General features: G+C 41.7%; 1 protein-coding gene across 10 annotated transcripts in view; it reads right to left on the bottom strand.

Moving 5' to 3' along the window:
- The window catches only part of Ash1l (ASH1 like histone lysine methyltransferase), a 175,911-nt gene that overhangs the window by 35,982 nt on the left and 116,274 nt on the right, over positions 1 to 23,655 (bottom strand). For all 10 annotated transcript variants that reach the window (XM_087203476.1, XM_087203478.1, XM_021249297.2 and 7 more), the window contains 3 exons: positions 14,684 to 14,757; positions 12,550 to 12,595; positions 12,332 to 12,440 (listed from right to left, as the gene is read on the bottom strand). In XM_087203476.1, the coding sequence (XP_087059602.1) occupies positions 12,332 to 12,440; positions 12,550 to 12,595; positions 14,684 to 14,757 (229 nt within the window). The remainder of the gene's footprint in view (positions 1 to 12,331; positions 12,441 to 12,549; positions 12,596 to 14,683; positions 14,758 to 23,655) is intronic.

The raw sequence follows: 23,655 nt of genomic DNA, 5'->3' as shown, positions 1-23,655 counted from the left end.
AAAACAGCAGTAAAAGGGAGTTAAGTTTTTAAAATTAAGTCAAATGTGAGTGTGCTGCCTGCCTGTACTCCCAGCATTTTGGGAGGCTGTGAGGGAGGCTTGCAAATTTGAGCCCAGCCTAGGCAATTTAGTTAGTGAGACCTTGTCTGTAACAAAAAACTGGCCGCCACCTGCCTCCAAAGGGCAAGGTCCTAAATTCCATCCCCAGTACCAAATAACAAAAAAACAAAAACAAAAATAAAATGGGCTGGGGATGTAGCTCAATGTGATGGCCCTACATTCAATCCATTGCACCACACATACACAAATAAACTACATCTCCAGTCCTTTCCATTTTGACAGTCTCACTAAGTTGCCTAAGTAGGACTCCAAATTCAAGCCTCCTGCTTCAGCCTCCCAGGGTGCTAGGATTACAGGCATATGCCACCACATCCGGCTCTATGTGGGTTAGTTTTAAATATACAAGTGGGCATCTGTATTACTTTTCTCTTGTTGCTGAGACAAAATACCCAATACCCAAAGTTAGAAGGGAAGGGGTTCATTTGGCTTTCAGTTCATAGATGCTTCAGTCCGTAATTGGCTGGCTCCAAGGCAGGGATGACAAACAACATGATGTGCACAAGGCAGCAAAGGCAAGAGACCTTTACCAAGTCTTTCTGCCTCTCTTATCCCATCCAGACTACTGGGATTAGGGCGGTACCAAATTTATCACTTACATGTAGTGGTTTAGTAATCGCACACCCTTAACCCCAGCATCACACATTCCAGATTCAACTACCTCGGAAAAAGAAAGTCCACCTCATCAGCATGAGCCTTTGGGGGGACATCTAAACACAAACCATAACATTCTGCCCCTGGTCCCCCAAAGACTCATGAATATCCCTTTATGCAAAAAAAGCATTTACTCCATCTCTAAGAGTTGCCAAGGTCCTAATAGTTTCAGCAATGTTGAAAAGTCGAAGTTCAAAGTCTCCTCTGAGATTTAAGGGAAACTTAGCTGCAAGCCCCTGCACAAATGACAACAAAGTGAAACACTTTCAATACTCAGTGATAAAGATACATGTTAGCATTCCAAAAGGTACAAACAGGAGGATACAAAGGAATGGAACCAAAGTAAGTCCAAAATCCAGCAGGGCAAACATTACATTTCACAGTTCTGCTTCCAGCATCTGAAGCAATCTATGGCAAGTTGTGAACTCCATAGGGCTTGGGTGGCTCTGCCCTGGTGGTTGTAGATCCCAAGGCTTCTCTCTTGGGCCAGCTTTACTCCCTCTTTGCAGCTTTCCTCAGATGTTCCACACCCCTGGCTGCTCCAAACCACTGGGGTCTCCACTGCACCTTCGGATTCACAGCTTCACACACTGCCTTCTCAGGGGCACCCTGCCTGACCTCCCAGGCCTTCTGAAATCTGGGTGGAAGCCTTCCTGACCACACAACTCGTATTCTACATGCATCTAAAACCAGTGCTGCACAGATGATGCCAAGGTCTGCTGCCAGCTGGAACAGGAGTACCCAGGCTTCCCTCCCTCTTGGCTGTAGGGGTCCAGTGCCTATGAACCAAATCCCAATGAACAACATCCCCAGGCCACAGCCATTCTGGAACATGGTGCTCTGGGGCTCTCTTCTCAAAGCAAATTCTTTCACCTTTACAATTCTGAGGCTGCAAAGGGTAGAGTCCTGCTTCTTTTGATGCCCTCAGGCCATCTTTTTTTAGTCTCCTGTTCTGTCTCACCAATCAAAATCTCCTCTGTTCTATCTTTGCAGTCCATAGCTTTACTGGAGCTTCCTTTTTGGCCAAACTCAAAATGTTTTAAATCATTCTTCTGGGCTTTTTGCTCTTGATTCTCAACATAGATCTGGCTAAAAGTCCCCATCTGCAGCCAGGCCACGGCCTCAATATTTGACTGCCTTGAAATTTCTTCTGCAAGATTAATTAGTCCACTGCCCCTAATCTCAGTCTCAGGCAAAGTTTCTGGACATGAATAAAATGCAGACAAACTTTCTGGCAAGCCATAACACACATCTTCTGGAGTCCAGCAGCCAATGCAGTCCTCCAGCAGAAACTTCCTGAGCCTGGCCTCCAGTGGCTTTCTGGTCTTCTGAGCTCAGACGAGAATCTGCCATACAGAACACCCTAAGGTGTTCCAATACTGTTTCTACAGCCAATGTCTCTGGATCTTTCCTAACTCTTCCCCTTCCCACAGGCCAGTTCCAAATGCTTTTGAGCCACATGGCCAGGTAATGTCACAGCAATGACCCCACTTCTGGTACCAAATTTCTGTGTTAGTTACTTTTCTCTTATTGCTGAGACAAAATACCTGACATCCAAAGTTAAGAGAGGAAGGGGTTTATTTAGCTTAGTCTCTAGAGGTTTCAGTCCACAATCAGCTGGCTCCAAGGCAAGGATGGCAAACAAGCACTGCAGAGGAGAAACAACATGGCATGCACAAGGCAGCAAAGGTAGCAAGAGAAAGTTTTTAACAGCATTTTTCTGGACCTTCTGGCTTATTCAGACTACTTAGGGTGGGTAACACTCACACCCTTAATCCTAGTGCCCTTGAGCCTAGCATTGAATCATGAATCAATTTCAGGGCTGGGGATTTAGTTCACTGGTTCCTCGCGCCTGCCACTTAAGCACAAGGTCCTGATTTTGATCCCTGGTACCAGAAACAAAAAATTCCAGCTTCACACACTGTAGATCAAGCCTATGACCACATGAGGCTTTGGGGGGAAATCTAGACCCAAACCATAACAGCATCTATTAAATTATATCTAAGGGGTCTGGAGATTTAGCTCAGTGGTTCCACCACCTGCCTAAAAAGTGCAAGGTCCAAAGTTCAATCCCTGGTACCCCTCAAAAAAATTATATCTAAGGTCTTCTCTCTCTCTTCCCCTTTCTCACTTGCCTTTTTCTTTTGCATTACTGAATACTAAAACAACAGTCTTCACATGGAGCTAAATCCATAGTCCTTGTCCTATGTTTTATTTTATTTTATTACTTATTTATTTTTTTTGGTACCAGGGATAGAAGTTGGGACTTTGAGCTTGCAAGGCAAGCGGTGGAACCACTGAGCTAAATCCCCCAGCTCTGTTTTATTTAATTTTTAAAGATTTTGTGAGACAGGGTCTTGCTATGTAGTCCACGCTGGCTTCCAATTCACTATGTTCTTTCTGTCTCAGTCTCCTGAGTGCTGGGATTACAGGTGTGCACCACCACACCTGGCAATTATAGTAATTTCATAGACAATAAAATAGTGTGTGAAAAAAGCATAATAATGTTAGCATTTAAAGAAATGCACATTTAAACAACTCTGAGGACATATGACACTCCCAGAAATTAACCTAACAAAATGCTAAATCATCAAAAATAGAAATGTGAATATATAAAGGAAGTATAACTGTGGGGAAATAAGTGTACTGGCAGTGATATCATAAATTGACTCAGCCAGGTATGGTGGCACATGCCTGTAATCCCAGTACTCAGGAGGCTGAGGAAGGAGGATAACTGCAAGTTTGAGGCCAGCCTGGGCTACAGGGTGAATTCAAGGCCAGCCTGAACTACATAACAAGAACCTGTCTCGAGTCGCGCGGAAGATGCCTACTCACCCCACTGCAGTCAGGCAGGTCTGCCCATGCCCTACCGAGGTCCTGAGTCGCACAGAACATGCCGAATCAGCCCGCTGCAGACAGGCAGGTCTGTGCACACCCTACCGAGGTCCTGAGTCACAGGGAAGACACCAAATCACCCTGCTGTAGACAGGCAGCCACCTGATTCCACACGACAAGGACACCAGACCACCAAACCAAGGTACTGAGTCCCACTGTTCCCGGCCCAGAGGTAGGGGCTTTGGAGCTGTCGTCCCACAGCTCCTGGTCCAGAGGAAGGGACTTCCTGGTCACCATCCCTCCCGCTGCTCCCACCCCACAGGAAAGGGCTTTTGGGCCACCTTCTGTCCCACTGCTCCTGGCCTAGAGGAAGGGGCTTCCGGGCCACCATCCCTCCCACCACTCCCAGCCCAGAGGGAGGGGCTTCTGAGCCACCATCCCACTGCTCCTGGTCCAGAGGAAGGGGTTTCCCGGCCACCATCCCTCCCACTGCTCCCAGCCCACAGGAAAGGGCTTTTGGGTCACCATCCCTACCGCTGCTCCTGGCCCGTCCCACCTCACCCAGCTCAGAGGAAGTAATCCATGCAGGCGCTAACAGCCCCCCGCCCCAGTCGAAATGAGAAAACATGTAAGTAAGTCTCAAAACCAGACTTCCAGATCACCTACAGCAACCCCAAAGGGAAATGAGATGGAACACTCTGATACTCAACCACCTGGACCCACTGAACTGCCAACAAAAGGGGACCTGGAAAAAATGAAATCAGAAGTAATTTCTCAGATAACAGGAGAAATTGTGCCCCTAGTGCAAGACATGATTAATAAATCTAGAGAAGAGCTCAGGAACATGATGGAATCCCAACATAAGAAACAAATGGAATCCATAAAACAGATACAAATAGATTTCCAGGACATGAAAAACTCCACTGAAAGTCTACACAGCAGAATGAGCCAATGTGAGGACAGAATTTCAGATATAGAAGATAAGATTGCAATTAGTGACCAGGAAAAGAAAAATTGCTTCAAAATTGTAAGGGAACATGAGAAATCAATCCAGCAGCTGCTAGATGATGCAAAAAAGAATAACATAAGACTGACTGGACTCAATGAAGAAACAGGAGAGAGTGCAGATGACATAAAAAATCTCTTCACAGGAATAATGGCAGAAAACTTCTCAAGTAGGGGAAACGAGCTTGACATACAGATAAGTGAGGCATATAGGACTCCAAATAGCCTTGATCAAAAAAAAATCTACACATAGGCATATAATTGTTAAGATTCCAGAAACACAACAGAAGAACAAAGTTCTCCAAGCAGTCAGAGAAAAGAAACAAATCATATACAAAGGAAAGCCCATCAGAATCACAGCAGACTTCTCAACACAAACCATCAAGGCAAGAAAAGCTTGGAGTGACATATTCCAAGCCCTAAAAGGAAACAGCCTCCAACCCAGATTGATGTACCCTGCAAAACTATCTTTCAAAATGGATGGAGAAATAAGATACTTTCATGACAAAGAGCACCTTAGGAACTTCGTGAATACCAAACCAGCACTCCAAAGAATTTTACACAATATCCTAGGAACAGACATTGAGGACCACAACCCCAGGAAGCAAAGCAGAATGAACCCAGCTGGCATGACAAGAAATTAAATGGAAAGGGGGAGAACCCAACAAAAAGAAAAAGTCATGGCAATGACAAGTCAATACATTTCAGTTATAACCATCAACGTTAATGGTCTCAATTCACCAATCAAAAGAAATAGACTGGCAGAATGGGTCAAGAAGCAACATCCAACAATATGCTGCATACAAGAAACACACTTAATTCAAAAGGAAATTCATAGACTGAAAGTTAAAGGGTGGAAAACAATACTGCATGTGACAGGAACCCGAAAAAAAGCAGGAGTAGCTATCCTCTTGGCAGATCAAGTAGATTTCAAACCAACACTGATTAAGAGAGACGAAGAAGGACACTACATCCTTGTAAAGGGAAGAATCCAAGAGGAAGAGATGACAGTCATAAATATCTATGCACCAAACACTAGTGCACCCAACATTACAAAACAAATACTAACAGATATGAAAAGTCATATATGCACTAATACAATTGTAGTGGGGGACCTCAACACCCCACTGTCACAAATAGATAGATCAACTAGACTAAAAATAAGTAATGAAATACTAGAACTCAATCGAACTCCTGAACAAATGAACTTAACAGATGTTTAGAGTCTTCCACCCCACAAAATCACAATACACATTCTTCTCAGCTGCACATGGGTCATTCTCAAAAATAGACCACATACTCACACATAGAACATGTTTAAGTGCAAGGGAATTGAAGTTATCCCCTGTATATTATCAGACCATAGTGTGATGAAATTGGAGATCCATAGCAAAAGAAACTCAAAAATTTTCATAAACATGTGGAAATTGAACAACACACTTCTGAATAACCAATGAATCACAGAGGAAATTAAAGAAGAAATCAGACAGTTCCTTCAATTAAATCACAATGACAATACAACATATCGGAATCTGTGGGACACAATGAAAGCAGTCTTACGAGGGAAATTCATAGCAGTGAATATGCATATTAGGAAAACAGAATGAGCCCAATTAAACAACCTGATGCTGAACCTCAAGCTTCTAGAAAAAGAAGAGCAGTTCAAACTCAAAGCTCATACAAGGGAGGAAATTATAAAGATCAGAGGAGAAATCAATGCAATGGAGACTAAGAGAACGATACAAAAAAAATCAATGAAGCCAAAAGTTGGTTCTTCAAAGGAATCAACAAAATTGACAAACCTTTACCCAACCTTGTCAGAAAAAGGAAAGAAAAGGCCCAAATCCATGCAATTAGGAATGAAAAGGGTGAAATTACAACAGACCCAGCAGAAATCCAGAGGATCATCAATACCTACTTCCAGAACCTATACGCCAATAAGATGGAAAACACAAGAGAAATGGACAGATTCCTAGATACATATGAATTACCAAAGTTGAACGAAGAAGACCTAAAAGTTCTGAATAACCCAATATCAACCAATGAAATTGAAAATGTAATTAAAAACTTATCAACTAAGAAAAGCCCGGGGCCCTGATGGCTTCACTGCTGAATTCTACAAGACATTTAGAGAGGAACTGCTGCCACTACTGTTTAAACTCTATAATGAAATTGAAAGGGAAGCAATACTCCCAAATTCATTCCTGGAAGCAAGCATCACCTTGATCCCCAAAGCAAAGAAAGACCCAACTGAAAAAAAGAACTATAGGCCAATCTTACTAATGAATATAGATGCAAAAATCCTTAATAAGATAATGGCAAACAGAATGCAGAAGATCATCAACAAGATCATACACCCTGATCAAGTGGGATTCATCCCAGGGATGCAGGGATGGTTCAATATACGAAAATCAATTAATGTAATACACTATATCAATAGAGCCAAGGACAAAAACCATATGATTATCTCCATAGATGCACAAAAAGCATTTGACAAAATCCAACATGCATTTATGATAAAAACCCTACAACAAATTGGAATAGATGGTCTCTACCTCAAACTGATAGAAGCCATCTATGAAAAACCAACAGCCAATATCATACTAAATGGTCAAAAACTGAAATCCTTCACACTAAAATCAGGAACAAGACAAGGATGTCCACTATCACCACTCCTGTTCAATATAGTTCTGGAAACATTAGCCACGACAATTAGACAAGAGAAAGAAACAAAAGGAATAAAGATAGGCAATGAAGAAGTCAAATTGTCATTATTTGCAGATGACATGATACTCTATAAAGAAGACCCCAAGAACTACACCAAAAGTCTTCTAGACTTAATAACCAAATTCAGTCATGTAGCTGGTTACAAGGTCAACACACAAAAATCAATAGCTTTCCTCTACACCAATGACAGACTCACTGAGAGAGAAATAGGGCAAATAATTCCTTTCACAATAGCATCCAAAAAGCTGAAATACCTAGGAATCATCTTAACGAAAGAAATCAAAGACCTCTTCTCTGAAAACTATGGCACTCTGAAAAGAGAGATTGAAGATGGTATCAGAAAATGGACAGACATCCCCTCCTCCTGGGTAGGAAGGATTAATATAGTGAAAATGGCCATACTTCCAAAACTGCTATATAGATTTAATGCAATTCCAATTGAGATCCCAGCAGCATACTTCATAGACCTCGAGAAAAGAATCCAAAAATTCATTGGGAACAAGAAGAGACCCAGAATAGAAAAAGCAATTCTAGGTAACAGAGACATGGCAGGGGGTATCACAATCCCCAACCTGCAACTATACTACAAAGCTACTGTGATAAAAACAGCATGGTACTGGCAAAGAAACAGACTTGAGGACCAGTGGAACACATTAGAAGATGCAGAAACAATGCCAGACACACTCAGCCATCTCATCTTCAACAAAGGAGCCAAACACCCTCACTGGAGGAAAGATAGTCTCTTTAATAAATGGTGCTGGAAAAATTGGGCTTCAACTTGCCAAAGATTAAAACTAGACCTATATCTCCCACCATGCACTAAACTAAAATCAAAATGGATTAAAGATCTAAATATTAAAATAGAAACTCTGTACCAGTTGGAACAGAGGTTAGGTAGAACCCTTGAAGACATCGGTGTAGGAAAAGATTTTATGAACAAACCGTCAGTTGCCTGTGAACTAGCACAATCAACAAACGGGATCTCTTCTTATTAAAAGGCTTCTGCACAGCAAGAGAAACCACCACCAGTGTGAAGAGACAACCCACAGTGTGGGAAAAAACCTTCACCTGCTCTTCCTCAGACAAAGGTCTACTATCTCGAATCTATAAAGAACTTAAAAAGATCAGACCTGCCAAATTTAAAGACCCAATCCAAAAATGGGCATCTGAAATGAACAGACATTTCTCATACAAAGAAGTAGAAATAGCAAATAAATACATGAAAAAATGTTCAACATCACTGGTCATTCGAGAGATGCAAATGAAAACAACCCTGAGATTCCACTTCACTCCAGAAAGAATGGCTGCTATCATGAAATCAACCAATAACAAATGCTGGCGGGGCTGTGGGGAAAGAGGAACCCTGCTCCACTGCTGGTGGGAGTGTAGACTGGTGCAACCACTGTGGAAATCAGTATGGAGATACCTCAAAGAACTAGGACTGGAAATCCCATTTGACCCAGCTATTCCACTGCTGGGGATCCTCCCCAAAGAATTAAGAGAATCATATCACAGTGATATATGTGCACCCATGTTCAGAGCAGCGCAGTTTGTAATAGCTAAAACTTGGAAACAGCCCAAATGCCCATCAACTGGAGACTGGATAAAGAAAATGTGGTTTTTTTATAAAATGGAGTACTACTCAGCCATAAAAAATGAGAAACTAGAGATATTTATAGCTAAGTGGATGCACATTGAGGCAATACTCTTAAGTGAAATAAATAGGACACACATGTCTAAATACCAAATAGTTTCTCTGGTGTGAGAAACTCAAAGTGTAAATAAGGACTAAATGTATAATAGGTAATGTGAAATAGGAAAAAAAGGGGCAAAGGGGAAGGAAGTGGGAGGGCTAGGGGAAAGGATAGAAGGGAATGGGATTAATATGAGAAAATAGAAAAATAGGAACAAAATCTTTGTAAATAGGGAGGAATGGAGAGGTTGAAGGGAGGGCTGGGCAAGGGTGAAAAATAAGAACCAAGAGAGACTATGTAAAGGTGCAAATTTCCAATGATGAATGTCATTATATTGTATACCTAAAATGTACCAATTATTAGAATGAATAATCGATAATGCAAAATAGGAAGAAAAGGTCCAAAGGGGTAGGGGTAGTGGGAGGGGCAGGGGAAAGGAAAGGAGGGAAAGGAAAAAATGATGAGAAATGGAAAAAATGGAAATAAAGTCTTTGTAAATAGGGAAGGGTGGAGGGCGTGAAGGGAGGGCTAGGAATGGGGAAAAAATAAGAACCAAGATGCATTATATAAAGGTACAATTCCCAATGAGAAATGTAATTGTGTTGTATACCTACAATGTACCAATAAAAGAATTTAATACAAAAAAAAACATAAAACTTAGTATTTTGAGTGTTATCTAATAATATAATGCATAAATGCTCATATATATGATCATATATGCACTAATATACTGTACTTTGTATACAGATTTTCTTCTGAGAATATACTCTAAGACAGTGATGATGAAACTTAGCTTTCAATGATATGAACAGCCCACTGTGTGTGGCATGCATGCTGTAGGTTCACCACCACTACTCTAAGGGTTTGAAAGGAAGAGAATTTAAAGTAAGCATGGGTGCATCTGTCTGTAACCTCAGCATTCTCGGAGGTTGTGGGAGGAGCATCTCACGTTCCAGTGTAGGATGGGCAACTGAGCAACTTAGCAAGAACCTGTTTCAAAATTTAAAAATCATCAGGTATGGTGGAACAAGCCTGGAACCCCAGCCCTCAGGAGAACAATCCTCAGGCAAGAAGACTGTCATGAGTTCGAGGCCAGCCTGAACTACATAGCAAGACCTTGTCTCAAAAAACAAAAAAGACTGGGCCGGGGATTTAGCTCAGTGGTTCCGCCACCTGCCTTGCAAACACAAGGTCCTGAGTTCAATCCTTGGTACCAAAAAAAAAAAAACTGAGACTCTGTCTCAAAAATAAACAAACTTCCCCCAAACCAAAAACAAACCAACAAAAAAAGAGGGCTGGGAATGTAGTTCAGTGAAAGCTGTGGGTTCACTCTCTAGTACTGGGTTGGGGCGGGGGGGATCTACACAAAAGAGATTCATAATAGTGAAATTTTTAATTTGAAAACACTGGAAATAAATGACCGACAATAGGAGAATGGTAAACTACTGCATGTCAGTCTAATGGTTAACAAAGTTCTTGTTTTTTGATAGGTTTTTTTCTTCTGGTACCAGGGATCGAACTCAGGACCTTGTGCTTGCCAACTGAGCTACATTCCCAGCTGTTTTCGGTTTTTTTAGACATGGTACTGCTATGCAGTTAAGGTGGGCTCTGAACTCACTGTGTACCTCAGGCTGACCTTGAACTCAATGAGACCCTCCTGCCTCAGTCTCCCAAATGCTGGGATTACAGGTGTGCCCCATCATGCCTGGCCTGACACAGTTTTTATTTACTTATTTTTGGTACCGGGTTGAACTCAGGACCTTGGGTTTGCCAGGCAGGTGCAGCACCTGACAGAGTCCTTAAAAGTGCTGGGCCTGGGCCGGGGATTTAGCTCAGTGGTTTCGCCACCTGCTGTGCAAGGGCAAGGACCCGAGTTCAATCCCCCATACCAAAACAAAAAAAAAAGTGCTGGGCCTATGGACCACACTGATACACAAAGGCACACATTTAAAATGCCGAAGCTGAGTGTGGTGCTCCACACCTGCAACTCCAGCACTCTGTAGGCTGAGGCAGGAGAATGCAATGAGTTCAATGCCAGCCTGTGCTAAACAGTGAGTTCAAGGGCCAGGGATTTAGCTCAGTGGTTCCACTGCCTGCCTCGCAAGCTAAGGACCCGGGTTCAATCCCCGGTACCAAAAAAAAAAAAAACCAGTGAATTCAAGGCCAGCTTGAATTACAAAATGATATGCTGTGTCAAACACACACACACACACACACACACACACCAGACCTTGCAACACTGCCAAGAGCATTACCATCTCATTAGCATTACTCAATATTCATATTCCCACCAAATACTGACAGCAGTTTTCCTCCAGAATATATCACGCCCTTCCTTTTCACTCTCACTGCCACTTTACTGCCTCATTATGGCTACCATATATCAAAAGCTAGGAAGATGCCTAAAACTGTGCTGCTTCTTCTTCCTGTTGTTATTTTTTTTTTTTTTTGGTACCGGAGATCGAACTTGGGCCCTTGCCCTTTCGAGGCAGGCAGTGGCACCACTGAGCTAAATCCCTGGCCCTATTATTTGATTTTTTGAGACAAGGTGTCAGGTTGGCTTTAACTCACAATGTAGCCCAGACTGGCCTTGAACTCCTAGCGAACCTTTTGCCTCAGTCTCCCAAGTGCTGGGATTGCAGGCATGTGCCACCATGCCCAGCTAAAACTGTTCTTATTAATACTTTATGAACACTGTGTCATACAACCCTATGAGCATATCATCTTCATGAACCCCTGAAAAATAAGGTATTACTATTACTGTGTTACTAGAGTTTGAACCCAGGGACTTTGCACTGACCTACACCACCAACCCTTTTAAATTTTTAATCCTGAGTCCAGGTCTCACCAAGTCACTAAATTGTTCAGGTTGAGTGTGAATTTGTAATCCCTTTGACCAGCTTCTCAAAGTACTGGGATTATAGGCATATGTCACTACATGTAACTAAGAAGTTATTATTTTAAATTTTAGTTTTAAAGAAAAAGTTTCTATTTTTCTTTTTTTGAGACAGGGTCTTGCTTTATAGTTCAGGCTGGTCTCGAACTCACTATGTAGCCCAGGCTAGCCTAGAATTCCCAGCAATCCTTTTCTGCCTCAGCCTCCCAGACATGTGCCACCATGCCCGGCAGAAGTATTATTCTTATCAGAGGGTTAAATAACTCAGATGTACTGTAGCAAGCAGTTTGAATCTAGGGACATAAGACTAAATTGCGTCCTTTTTCTGTTACTGGAGGTTTTCCATATCTAAGTGTTATATGTATACCTTGAAGCCTGTGCTTAGAGGAAGCCATTACAGTACCTGTTGAGGCAGTCGTCCACACAGCCCTTCCTGGTGTCATCATCTGGCTTCTTACAGTTACAGGTGGTAGCCTCATAACCAGAAAGGGGCTTGACATCAACGTAGACATCTTGAGAGGATAGCAAAGAATAATTTGTGAAGATCCTGATAATTTTTCAAGTGCCAGCTAAAAACACTGATGATACAGAGGCAGAAAAACTAGCTCCAAAGTTACTTACTTGAACGAATTTTTTTATACAATGGGACATCTGGCTTTTTGTACAACTAGAAGGAAAAAAGAAAATTTTTGATATAGTATTAAACTTCAAATGCGATAGTGCCATCAATACCTAAAAATATAAGAAACTATCCATGTGTGCTATTCCTTTGGTGAGTCTTTTATATGTTTAATATTTATAAGATTTTCTGGGCTGGATACAATTCAGTGATCCCAGTTTGTTTGTTTTTTCCTGGAATGGGGAACAAACTCAGGACCTTGTGCTTGCCAGACAGGCATGGTGCCACTGAGCTACATCCCTGGCCAAAGGGCTGGATACAATTCAGAAAAACTCTTGGTATGACACTTTTTTACCCCAAATTAAAAATGAGAAATTGATTCAAAGCAGCATATTTTACCTAAATGTGCTTTTTTGGGGATTTTTTTTTTTGTTACCAGGGATCGAACTGTGCTTTTTTAAAATAGCACATTTATTGGTGTATTTTATACATACATAATGGTAAAACTCATCATAGAAAATTTGCATCTATACATGATACATCCTACCTCATTTTTCCCTTTCCCCCAATGTACAAAAGCTTTGTTTCCATTTTTTCCTTCTATTTTTCACTTTTTGTTTCTTGTCCCTTCCTTCCTTTCTCCCTCCCTCCTCTCGTTTCCCCTTTCCCATTTGAACATTTTCCCATTTCCCAATATCTATTACACATTTTAGTCCTTATTTCCACTTTCAGTTTCTAGAAATGTGCTTTGAATGATGTTCTTCACCATGTTGTTGAAGAGACTTAAATGAAAATCACACTGAAAGTGAAAGCTATTCATCTGGAGAAATTATGTATGAGGCCCTTGGTTCAATTCCCCAGCACCAAAAAACAAAAACAAAAAAGTACACAGGACTTGTTTAGATGATCTGGGTAGGTATATGAAATTTAATGATGGGTACCTATTTTCAGCCTTCATCCTTGTTGGGAATTGTAGGAAAACCCATTTCAAATTTTAATTAAGGCAATTATTTAATGAATAAAGGATAGAGGGAAGGTAGGAAAAATGATGCTCTCACATTTTAACCCAGAAGGCATAGGGTGGGGGGTGATGCATTAGGAGACAGTCTGCAAGTATTTAGCCATAGAGGACAGCAAAAAACAGACAGCAATGTGGACTAAAACAGGGTGTTTATTAACCTGCTGGAAATAATAACCTCACCATCATTTTTCAGTCCATATGATCAAAGTACTGTCACCACTGTTAAAATGTGAGACAAGAACATAACATATGGATATAAGAATTAAAGAGAGGCTATTAAGGGAGAAAGGCCAATGGGAACACCAACTGCTTTTGGCTTTCTAAAGATAATCTTTGATAGTATTTTTAAAAAACTGAAAAGCCTGTTCACTCCATTTGTATGAGTACTTCTATTCCTCGATGGTTGTTTTCAATATGGCACCCAGGAGCTATAACAATACACAAATCACTGGGGAAAACTTTTCAAGTAGGCATGCAATAGACAAAAACAGGACTCTCCTATTTTTAGTAGCTAATACAATATTTAAAGGTCTTTGGGGGGGTGGAGGTAAGCAGCTGTAAAAAGGATTAAGATGTATTATGTACATGTGTACCAATTCCCTACGATTAATGCAATCACTACGTACTACAAACATATACTTAAAAAAAAAAGGTCTTTTCGAAGTACAGTGTTAAACATTTCCCTAATTCTTTCAGTAGAAGTATATCTTTTGTATGTGAAAAATAAATTTCAAACTGATGGGAACAAGCCAACAATAATAAAGGCTGAAATTTCATAGTGGTGCTGGCAATACATCTAAATTCTCCCGAGACTTGCATCAAACAGAATTCTTACAGAACAAAATCTTTGTTGCCAAAATAAAAGCGGGGAATAACAACAGAAGGAGGCCTAGGGAAGCAGAACTTACTGCTATTTTGTAGTATGAGTGAGGGCAAATAGGTCACATTAAATATGGATGTAATTTCATTTTTCTTAGTTGCTAACCTTCACAGGGACACTTTAAAATATTTTGTGAGTTGAAATGGTAACAAAAAGGCAGAAGAAAAGACCTGCACTCCCCACCGTCCAGCCCTTAACCACATAAGAATGAACGCTGGTAAAACAGGCTCTGTACCTGATTGTGTTTCCACTGCCAGAGGATGTCATAGGGAAGCTGGAAGTCAATTCTCTTTTGCCTTAGATACTTTCCTGAAACAAAGAACACTGTCAGCATCAGATCTAATATGCAGTGACAAGAAAACTACACTTTATTTTATGAATTTTTCACCATCAAATTTTAATTTTAGCTACTACCTTCTACCATATGGTACATGTGAAACATTGATTTTAATTTTATAGTAGTCTTTATAAAACAAGTAACATAGCAAAAATACTATCAAAACACACAGGTCATCATGAAGCTAAGTAAACACCAAGCACTTTTGGATTAATAAAATTAACTATAGCCAGGTGTGGTGGCCTATCCTTGTTATTTCAGCACTTGGGAGGCTGAGGCAGGAGTCTGAGGCCAGCCTGGGCTACACAGTGAAACCCAGTCTCAAAAAACAAAAACAAAAGTGGGGGGGGGGGGGATTTGGGGTAGAGACTTGGCTCAGGGGTAGAGCATGTAGGAGGGCCTCAATGAATTAGAACAGGGCTGTTCATGGGAACAAGAAATAGAGAATATCACTAAAGGTAAAGATATGAAGCTATGGGTGGTGATGCACACCTGTAATCCCAGCACTCAGGGGGCTGAGGCAGGAGAATCACTGCAAGTTTGAGGCCATCCTGGGCTACACAGTGAGACCTTGTCTCAAAAAGCAAGCACGCAAACAAACAAACAAATAATAGGTAAAACCAGGCCCAGAGCCAGGCATGGCACTGTACGACTGTAATCCTAGCACCTGGATAGCTGACGCAGGAGATTCATTATAAATTTGAGGTCAGCCTGAAATATAATAGCAAGACCCTATCTCAATTAAAAGAACAAAACAAACAAAAAAACAAAGTCTCTAAAAAAAACTTCCATAATCATGGCTCAATGGAAAATTATCCAACCCTAGACCACCCCAGCAAACTCATAAAACCTGGTTCCTTTCCTTTGCTGATGAGCCAGCTTGATGTTTTGTAAGGCCCATGCCCCCTCCAGCCCTTCTCCTCAAGCTCAAGCCCCTTCCCATTGAGTCTCTCTCTTCTGTGGTGCTGGGGATTGAACCCAGGCAGCTCTACTACTGAAGTAAATTCCCAGCCCTTTTAAATTTTATTTTTAATTTTTGGAGACAGGGTCTTTGTATATAGTTCAGGCTAGCTTTTAACTCACTATTTAGCCCAGGCTGGTCTTGAACTTGAAGCAACCTGCCTGCCTCAGCTTCCAAAGTGCTGAGATTACAAGTGTATGCCACCATGCCTGGCTCTTGGCCTGGTTTTATTTATTAATCTTTTTTTGGGTACTGGGTTTCAACTTGGGACCATGTGCTTTCAAGGCAGGCGCTGGAACCACTGAGCTAAATCCCTGGCCCCTATTTATTAATCTTTTTGGACACAAGATCTCACTATGTAGTTGAGGCTGTCTTCAACTCACTATGTAGCCCAGGCTGGCCTTGAACTTACAGTGATTTTCCTGCCTCAGCCTGCCATGTGCTGGGATGGCAGGTGTGCGCCACCATGCCTGGCTTGGCCTGCTGTCAATTTCTGCTTATTCCTGGGTCAAAGAACTCCACATCACTTTGTCACTTAGTATTAAAGGAAACAAAAAAAGGAAACAACTGCATTTTGGAGGGGGCAGTACTGTGGATTAAACCCAGGAACTTTGCACAGAGCTACATCTCCAGCAACTTTTTATTTTTTATGCAGACACAGGCTCTTGCTAAATTGCCCAGGCTAGAGTCCAACTTGTGATCCTCCCGTGTCAGCCTCCCAGAGTATTGGGATTTTTTTTTTTTTTGGTACCGGGGATAGAACTTGGGTCCTTGCGCTTGTGCAGCAGGCGGCGAAACCACTGAGCTAAATCCCTGGCCCTAATATTGGGATTATTTAAATAACTCAAGTGTCATGCAAATTTATGATCTGTTAATATTTTTTCCTCACCTATTAAAACATTACCTTTTTGGGCCAGAGATTTAACTCAGTGGTTCCGCTGCCTGCCTCGCAAGCGGAACATCCCAACTTCGATCCCTGGTACCAACACACCCCCCCAAAAACTCCCAAACCAAAAAAACAAAAATAAAATTACCTTTTTTGGGGGTATGGGGGATTGAACTCAGGACCTTGCGCTCGCCAGGCGGGCACTGTGCCACTGAGGTAAATAAATCCTTGGCCCTGAAACATTACTTTTTTTTTTTTGGTATCAGGGATTGAACTTGGGGTCTTGCGCTTGCGAGGCAGGTGGCAGAACCACTGAGCTAAATCCCCAGCCCTGAAACATTACTTTTAAAAGCCCATGTAGCCCAAGGTCCCAAGTTCGATCCCCAGTACAAAAAAAAAAAAAAAGCCATTAACAAGCCAGATGGAGCACAGTGCTTAGCCTCTCGGTTTAATCCCCAGTACCACTCTCCCCTCAAAGAAAAAAACTTTTAAAGATGGCCCATTTCTTTACTTGTGTATATAAAACCTTCTGTTGTCTCAAATCTTAGAACACCCCTCTGGTGAAAGGGTTCTTATCTTTCTTCATTACATGGCTATTTGAAATTTTGAATCTAGACCACTGGTTGTCAAAGAGTACTCTGCTGATTCAAGAGTATTAGAGAGGTCAAAACCATTTTGATGACACTATTAAGACATTACATATTTTCAGGATGCTGACACTTGCACTAATGTGTAAAAGCAACACTGGGCAAAACTGCTGCGACTATAGCACAAATCAATACAGTGGGGTATGGTGGTGCACCCCTGTAATCCCAGAACTCAAGAGGCTGAGGCAGGAGGATTACCATGAGTTTGAGGCCAGCCTGAACTGCATAGCAAGACTATGTCTCAAAAAAACAAAAAACCCAAAACGGGCCAGGGGTGTAGCTCAGTGGTGCTGTGTCTGCCTGGCAAGCGCAAGGCCCTGAGTTCAATTCCCAGTACTGGAAAAAAAAAAAAAAGAATCACAACTGACAGTATTTGTTCCAATGATAAAATGTAAGTGTTATAGCTGAGTGAGATGGCGCACTCCTGTAATCCCAGCACTTGGGAGATTGAGGGAGGAATTCAAACCCAGACTGAACTACATAGCAAGACCCTGTTGCAAAAACAAACAAACAAAAAACAGACCAAAAGATTTGAATGTAATTGCATACAAAAAGCTCATTGATTTCAGAATCCCACTGCAATTAAACTTCAAGGAACTGTTACATTTATGCTTTTGGTTACAGTATCTAAAGTTTTAAGAGTATCAACAATTATCTCAATTGTTTCTGAAATATTTCTCTTTTCCAACAACATACTGTATATGAGGTCACATTTCTTCATCTACTTACTTCCCTCCAAAATCACAACATACTGAATGCAAAAACATTAGAAACCAGCTGTTTTCTTTTTTTTTGGTATCAGGGATCAAACTTGGGACCTTGTGCTTTCGAGACAGGTGGCTAAACCACTGAGCTAAATCCCCGGCCCCCAGCTGTTTTCCATTAAGTCAGGCATTAAAGAGATCTGTGAAAATGTAAAATACAGTCTTTACACTTTTTTTTGAGTAAAATATTATTCATACTAACATGTAATATGTAATGGGTTTACTGGTTGGATAAAACTGATGATACGGGACCATGAAATTACAGGTACTGTATATCTAGGGGAAAAGTCACTTATAGATGTAAGGTAATATTTTAAGATTCTTGGGTTATTGCTGGTACAAGACTAGAGATCATTTGCTGACAGGGGATCATAGCTGAAAATATAAATATGAAGCCTGTATTGAAATAGTAGATGGGCTAGAGATGTGGTTCTGTGATAGAGCACTTGTCCAGCTCATGTGCAGCCCTGAGTTCAATCTGCAGTACCACCCCCAAAACATAACAAAACAAAAAACCTGGGCCGGCGATTTAGCTCAGTGGTTCTGCTGCCTGCCTCCCAAGCACAAGGTCCCAAGTTCGATCCCCAGTGCCAAAAAAAAACCCCCCAAAAAACAAAAAACAAAGTAGAAATAAAAGATCTAAAATATGAACTCACATGGAAACTCAATATATTCTCCAAGTTTTAGAATAGTATTATAGCATGAGCTCTTTCATGTAAATACTAAAAAGCAGCGAAACATAGTGGGACTAGAAGGGAAGGGACTTGAAGGGATCAAACCTAAAGCCTCACCCATGCTAGGCAAACACTACCACTGAGTTACACCTGCAACACTAGGAAGTATACTGATAAATTGCAATTTACTTTGGAGTAAACCTAAAAATAGATTAAAACAGGTATATATACATAGATGATAAATCTGATAATGGAAAATGTTAGTAATAGAATCTAGATGATGGGATATTGTGTGTCCACTGTAAAAAAATTTCCATTTGGCCAGGGATTTAGCTCAGTGGTGCCACTGCCTGCCTTGCAAGCCAAAGGTCCTGAGTTCAATCCCCAGTGCCAAAAAAAAAAAAAAAAAAAAAAAAATCCATTTTTCTGTTGTTTTGTTTTGTTTGAGACAGGATCTCACTATTAGTCCAGAGTGTCCTTGAACTCATTATGTAGCCCAGGCTGGCCTTGAACTCATGGTGATCCTCTTGCCTCAGCCTCCTAAGTGCTGGAATTAAAGGCATGTTCCACCCACCATGCCTGGTTCCCATTTTTCTATATGATGAAAAATTTTATTAGGAGTTGGAAAAAAATGGCCTATATGCGTAAAAGCCTCAAAAGATACACTGCAAACCAGCGATGGTGAACCTTTTAGAGCTTTCAATGACAACAAATAGCCGGCTGTGGCACGTGTGCCATAGGTTCACCAGTGCACTAAAGGATTACGGTACATCTTTGGGAGGAAGCGTTGTCTTTTTTTTTTTTTTAAGAGTAGAAAAATTTATTGGGGAATAGGAATAGCTCCCAAGAGACAGGAGGGGTTCCAAATGGGTTGCCTGGAAGCTTCATCTTTTTGTTCACTCCCTTAAGACTTTTTTTAAAAAAACAACAACACAATGAGCATGTACTCACTGACATTTAAAAACTTTTTTTGAGACAAGGTTTCCCTATGTACCTCAGGCTGGCCTTGGACTACCTCCTGAGTGCTAGGATTACAGGGGTGGACCACTATGCCTGACCTCACTGACGCTTTACTTTTTTTTCAGTACCAGGGATCAAACTCAGCTCACGGGCTCTCTTGAGTTCATTTTCTTTCTTTCTTACTCAGGTCCTTGCGCTTCCACAGCAGGCGGCGAAACCACTGAGCTAAATCCCCAGCCCGAGTTCCTTTCGTTTTCTTTTTTTTTTTTTTTTCCAGTACTGGGAATTAAACTCAGGACCTTGTGGGGCTGGGAATTTAGCTCAGTGGTGCCGTTGCCTGCCTCAAAAGGGCAAGGCCCTGAGTTCGATACCTGGGACCAAACAACAACAACTCAGGACCTTGTGCTGCCAGGCAGGTGTGGCACCACTTCATTGATTCTTCCCCCCCTCACCCCACTCACTCTAAAAAGTAAATAATTTCTTTCAAAAAAAGGTCAAGACTAGGGCTGGGGGAATAGCTCAGTTAGAATGCCTAGTCAGAATGTACAAGGCCCTGGGTTCAATCCACAGTGCCACCAAAAAACAAAAATTTGGACAAATCTCTAACAGTTTATTCCTTTGCTGGGCATGGTGGCATGTGCTGACATTTCCCAAGAAAAGCTATAATGGTAGTTCTTTGAAGTGGTAGTGTTGAGCTATGGTATGGTGACACACACCTGTAATTCTAGCACTTAGGAGGCTGGGGCAGGAGTATCACAAGTTCAAGGCCAGCCTGAGCTACATGATGAGATCTTGTCTAAAACAAAACAAAACAGTGCTGGGGAAGGGCCGGGAATTTAGCTCACTGGTTCTGCCACCTGCCTTACAAGTGCAAGGTCCGGAGTTTGATCTCGGGTACAAAAAAAACAAAAACAAAAAAAACAGTGCTGGGGATATACCTTAGTACAAAGGTCCTGAGTTAAATCTCCAATGCTGCCAAAAACAAAATAATACAAAACAAAACAAAACGAAACAGTAGTATTTAGGCCAGGGATGGCAGTGCACACCTGTAATGCAGAAGGATTGCGACTTGGGCCCAGCCTTGGCAACATAGTGAGTTGAAAGCCAGGCTGAATGACATTCAGAGGCCCTGTCTCAAAAAAACAAAACAAAACCAACCAAACAAAAAAAGTGAATATAATTTTTCTCAGAAAGTAGATTAAAAATAATTATCAAAGATGCCAAGATGAAACTCAAAGTTTTGAGGAGAGGCAGGACTGGTGATTAAATCTTTGCACTAAGCCACATCCCAGGCCCTTTTAAAGACAGGGTCTTGCAAAATTCACCAAGCTGGTCTCTCATTTGCAATCCTCCTGCCTCAGCTCATCTGGAATTATAGGCAGGTGTCACTATGCCCAGCTTGTTCAAATTTCACTTAAACACTAGAATTCAGGGCCGGGGATTTAGCTCAGTGGTTTCGCCGCCGGCTGTGCAAGTGCAAGGACCCGAGTTTGATCCCCGGTACCAAAAAAAACCACTAGAATTCAAATTTTTAGTTTTTTCAGCAGAGAAAAATTAGGTGAGACAGACACAGAAAGATCTATGGCCCCTTTTTTCTCTCCTAATTCTAGTCATACACACATTAGCTTTTCTGACATGGTCTCTCATGGTCTCTCAGAAGTCCCTTCTTTTACTTTTGTAGTACTGGGGATTGAACCCAGAAACTTGGTACATGTTCAGCAAGCACTCTACCACTGAGCTGCATCCCTAGGCCTCTTTTACTGTTTTGGTTTTTTTGGTACCAGGGACAGAACTTGGGACCTTGTGAAGCAGGTGGTGGAACCACTGAGCTAAATCCCCAGCCCCTCTTTTAGTGTTTTTAAAACTATGTTTTGTGTGTGCCTGTAATCCCAGCACTCAGGAGGTTCAGGGAGTGGGGTGGTTAACTGATTTTCAACTTGAGTGGGGAACGCCCACCTGAATTGAGTCAGCACGGAAGATCCACTTGAAGGAGAATTGTTGGAATGGTATAAAAGGATAATGGGAGGAAAGGACTTCAACTGATTTTTCTTGCAAGCGTTTTGCTGCAGCTCATTTTCCTCGGAGGAGCTCTGGTCTTCCCCTCAGCCTGGGGGTATGTCTCCTGGCTTTGAGTACAGAGTTTTCAACTTCCAGCACTGGCCTTTTTCGGTCGCTAGCACAGACTCAAGTTTCTAGTGCTGACCCTTTCACCTGCCAGTGCAGACCCCTCGATCTTCCATCCAGGATCCTTCAGCCTCCTGATTAGGGCTCCAGGCCTTTGGCTAGATCCTTCAAATCTCCAGCGCATGGACAGATCTTTTGCACTCTTCTACATTTGACTCTGTGGATGGCCACTGTAGGCCAGTCTTGAAAATTATTTTTCTTTTGTTTTTTGTTTTGGTACTGGAGATTGAACTCAGGTCCTTGTGCTTGTGGGGCAGGCGCCAGAACCACTGAGCTACATCCCAGGCCCAATTTTTGTTTTGTTTTGTTTTTTGAGACAAGGTCTCGCTGTGTAGCCCAGGCTGGCCTTGAACTCCTGATGATCCTCCTGCCTTAGCTTCCCAAGTGCTGGGATTACAGGAGTGTGTCACCATGCTCACTAGGTTATTGGTTCATTCCTCTATCCTCTTCATTTTGCCAACAAGTTCATTCTTGAGCTTTTATTTCACAGTTTTTTATAGTCAATTACAGTTCTAAAGTTTCAATCTGGTCTTCCTTTATATTTTCTACTTATGTATGGAGGTTTCCTATATTTTTATTTGTTTCAAGCATGTTCACAATTGTTAATTAAAGCATCTTTTCCATGACTGCATTAACCTATTTATGCAGAAGATTGCGATTTTTTGAATTTTTACATCAAATTCATATATGTTCCTAAAAAATTTCAAGGAACAAAAATTCCAAGAGAAAATATTTTATGTTCCGTTGTTATGGGGCATTCCAAAAATGAAACATGAGGCATAAAAAGATTTTAAAATCTGTCAGATAATTCTTTTTTTTTAAGAGTAGGAAAATTTTGAGAGATGGAAGAGGGACCAGAAAACGGGTTACCCCTGTCAGATAATTCTTTTTTTTTGGTACCAGGGATTGAACTTGGGACCTTCCACTTTCGAGGCAGGTGGTAGAACCTGCTAAACACTGAGCTAAATCCCTGGCCCCCTGTCAGATAATTCTATCTTGTTTTTGGTATATATGGCCTATGCACTGAGTTACAAACCCAGACAGGGTCTCACTAAATCACGAAGTTGCCCAGGCTGCACTCAAGCCTGTGATCCTCCTGCCTTAGCCTACTACAGTCCTGGGATTACAGGTGTGCCATCACAACCAGTGAGATTCTGGATTTTATTTTTTATTTATTTTGGTACCAAGGATTGAACTCAGGACCTTGCACTTGCCAAGGCAGGCACAGCACCACTGAGCTAAATCCCCGGCCCCTTATTTTTTATTTTTTTGTTTTTCGAGACAGGGTCTCACCATGTAGTTCAGGGTGGCCTTGAACTACGTAGCCCAGGCTGGCCTCAAACTTGCAGTGATCCTCCTGCCTCAGACTTCTGAGTGCTGGGATTATAGGTGAGCGCCACCATGCCTGACTGAGATTTTAGATTTTATAAACATTTTACCTGGCTGGTTTTTTTGAGACAGGGTATTGCTATGTAGTTCAGGCTGGCCTTGAACTCATATAGTCCAGGATGGCCTCCAACTTGGGGCGATCCTCCTGCCTCAGTCTCCCAAGTGCTGGGATCACAGGTGTGCGCCACCATGCCTGGCTTACTTGGCTGTTTTGAAACTGCTACAACAGGGTAGAGAGTAAAGCTGCCTTGTTACAAGCCTGGTATTTAGCTTCCATTAACACCTGTGTGTTTAGGGTGGCCATGTTATTGTTGCATGTTGGGAAAAATCCTGACTCTTTGCTAGACTTCTTCTAACACAATGGCAATGAAGGGCAACAAAGACACCTTAGCACTGCTAGATGAG

Source organism: Heterocephalus glaber, unplaced genomic scaffold (assembly GCF_053883595.1).
Source record: "Heterocephalus glaber isolate CG9 unplaced genomic scaffold, H.glaber_assembly_v1.0 deba00001795, whole genome shotgun sequence".
In the NCBI taxonomy this organism is placed as follows: domain Eukaryota; kingdom Metazoa; phylum Chordata; class Mammalia; order Rodentia; family Bathyergidae; genus Heterocephalus; species Heterocephalus glaber.
The sequence above is the reverse complement of the archived record's forward strand: the minus strand, read 5'-3'. Positions and strand labels throughout refer to the sequence as shown.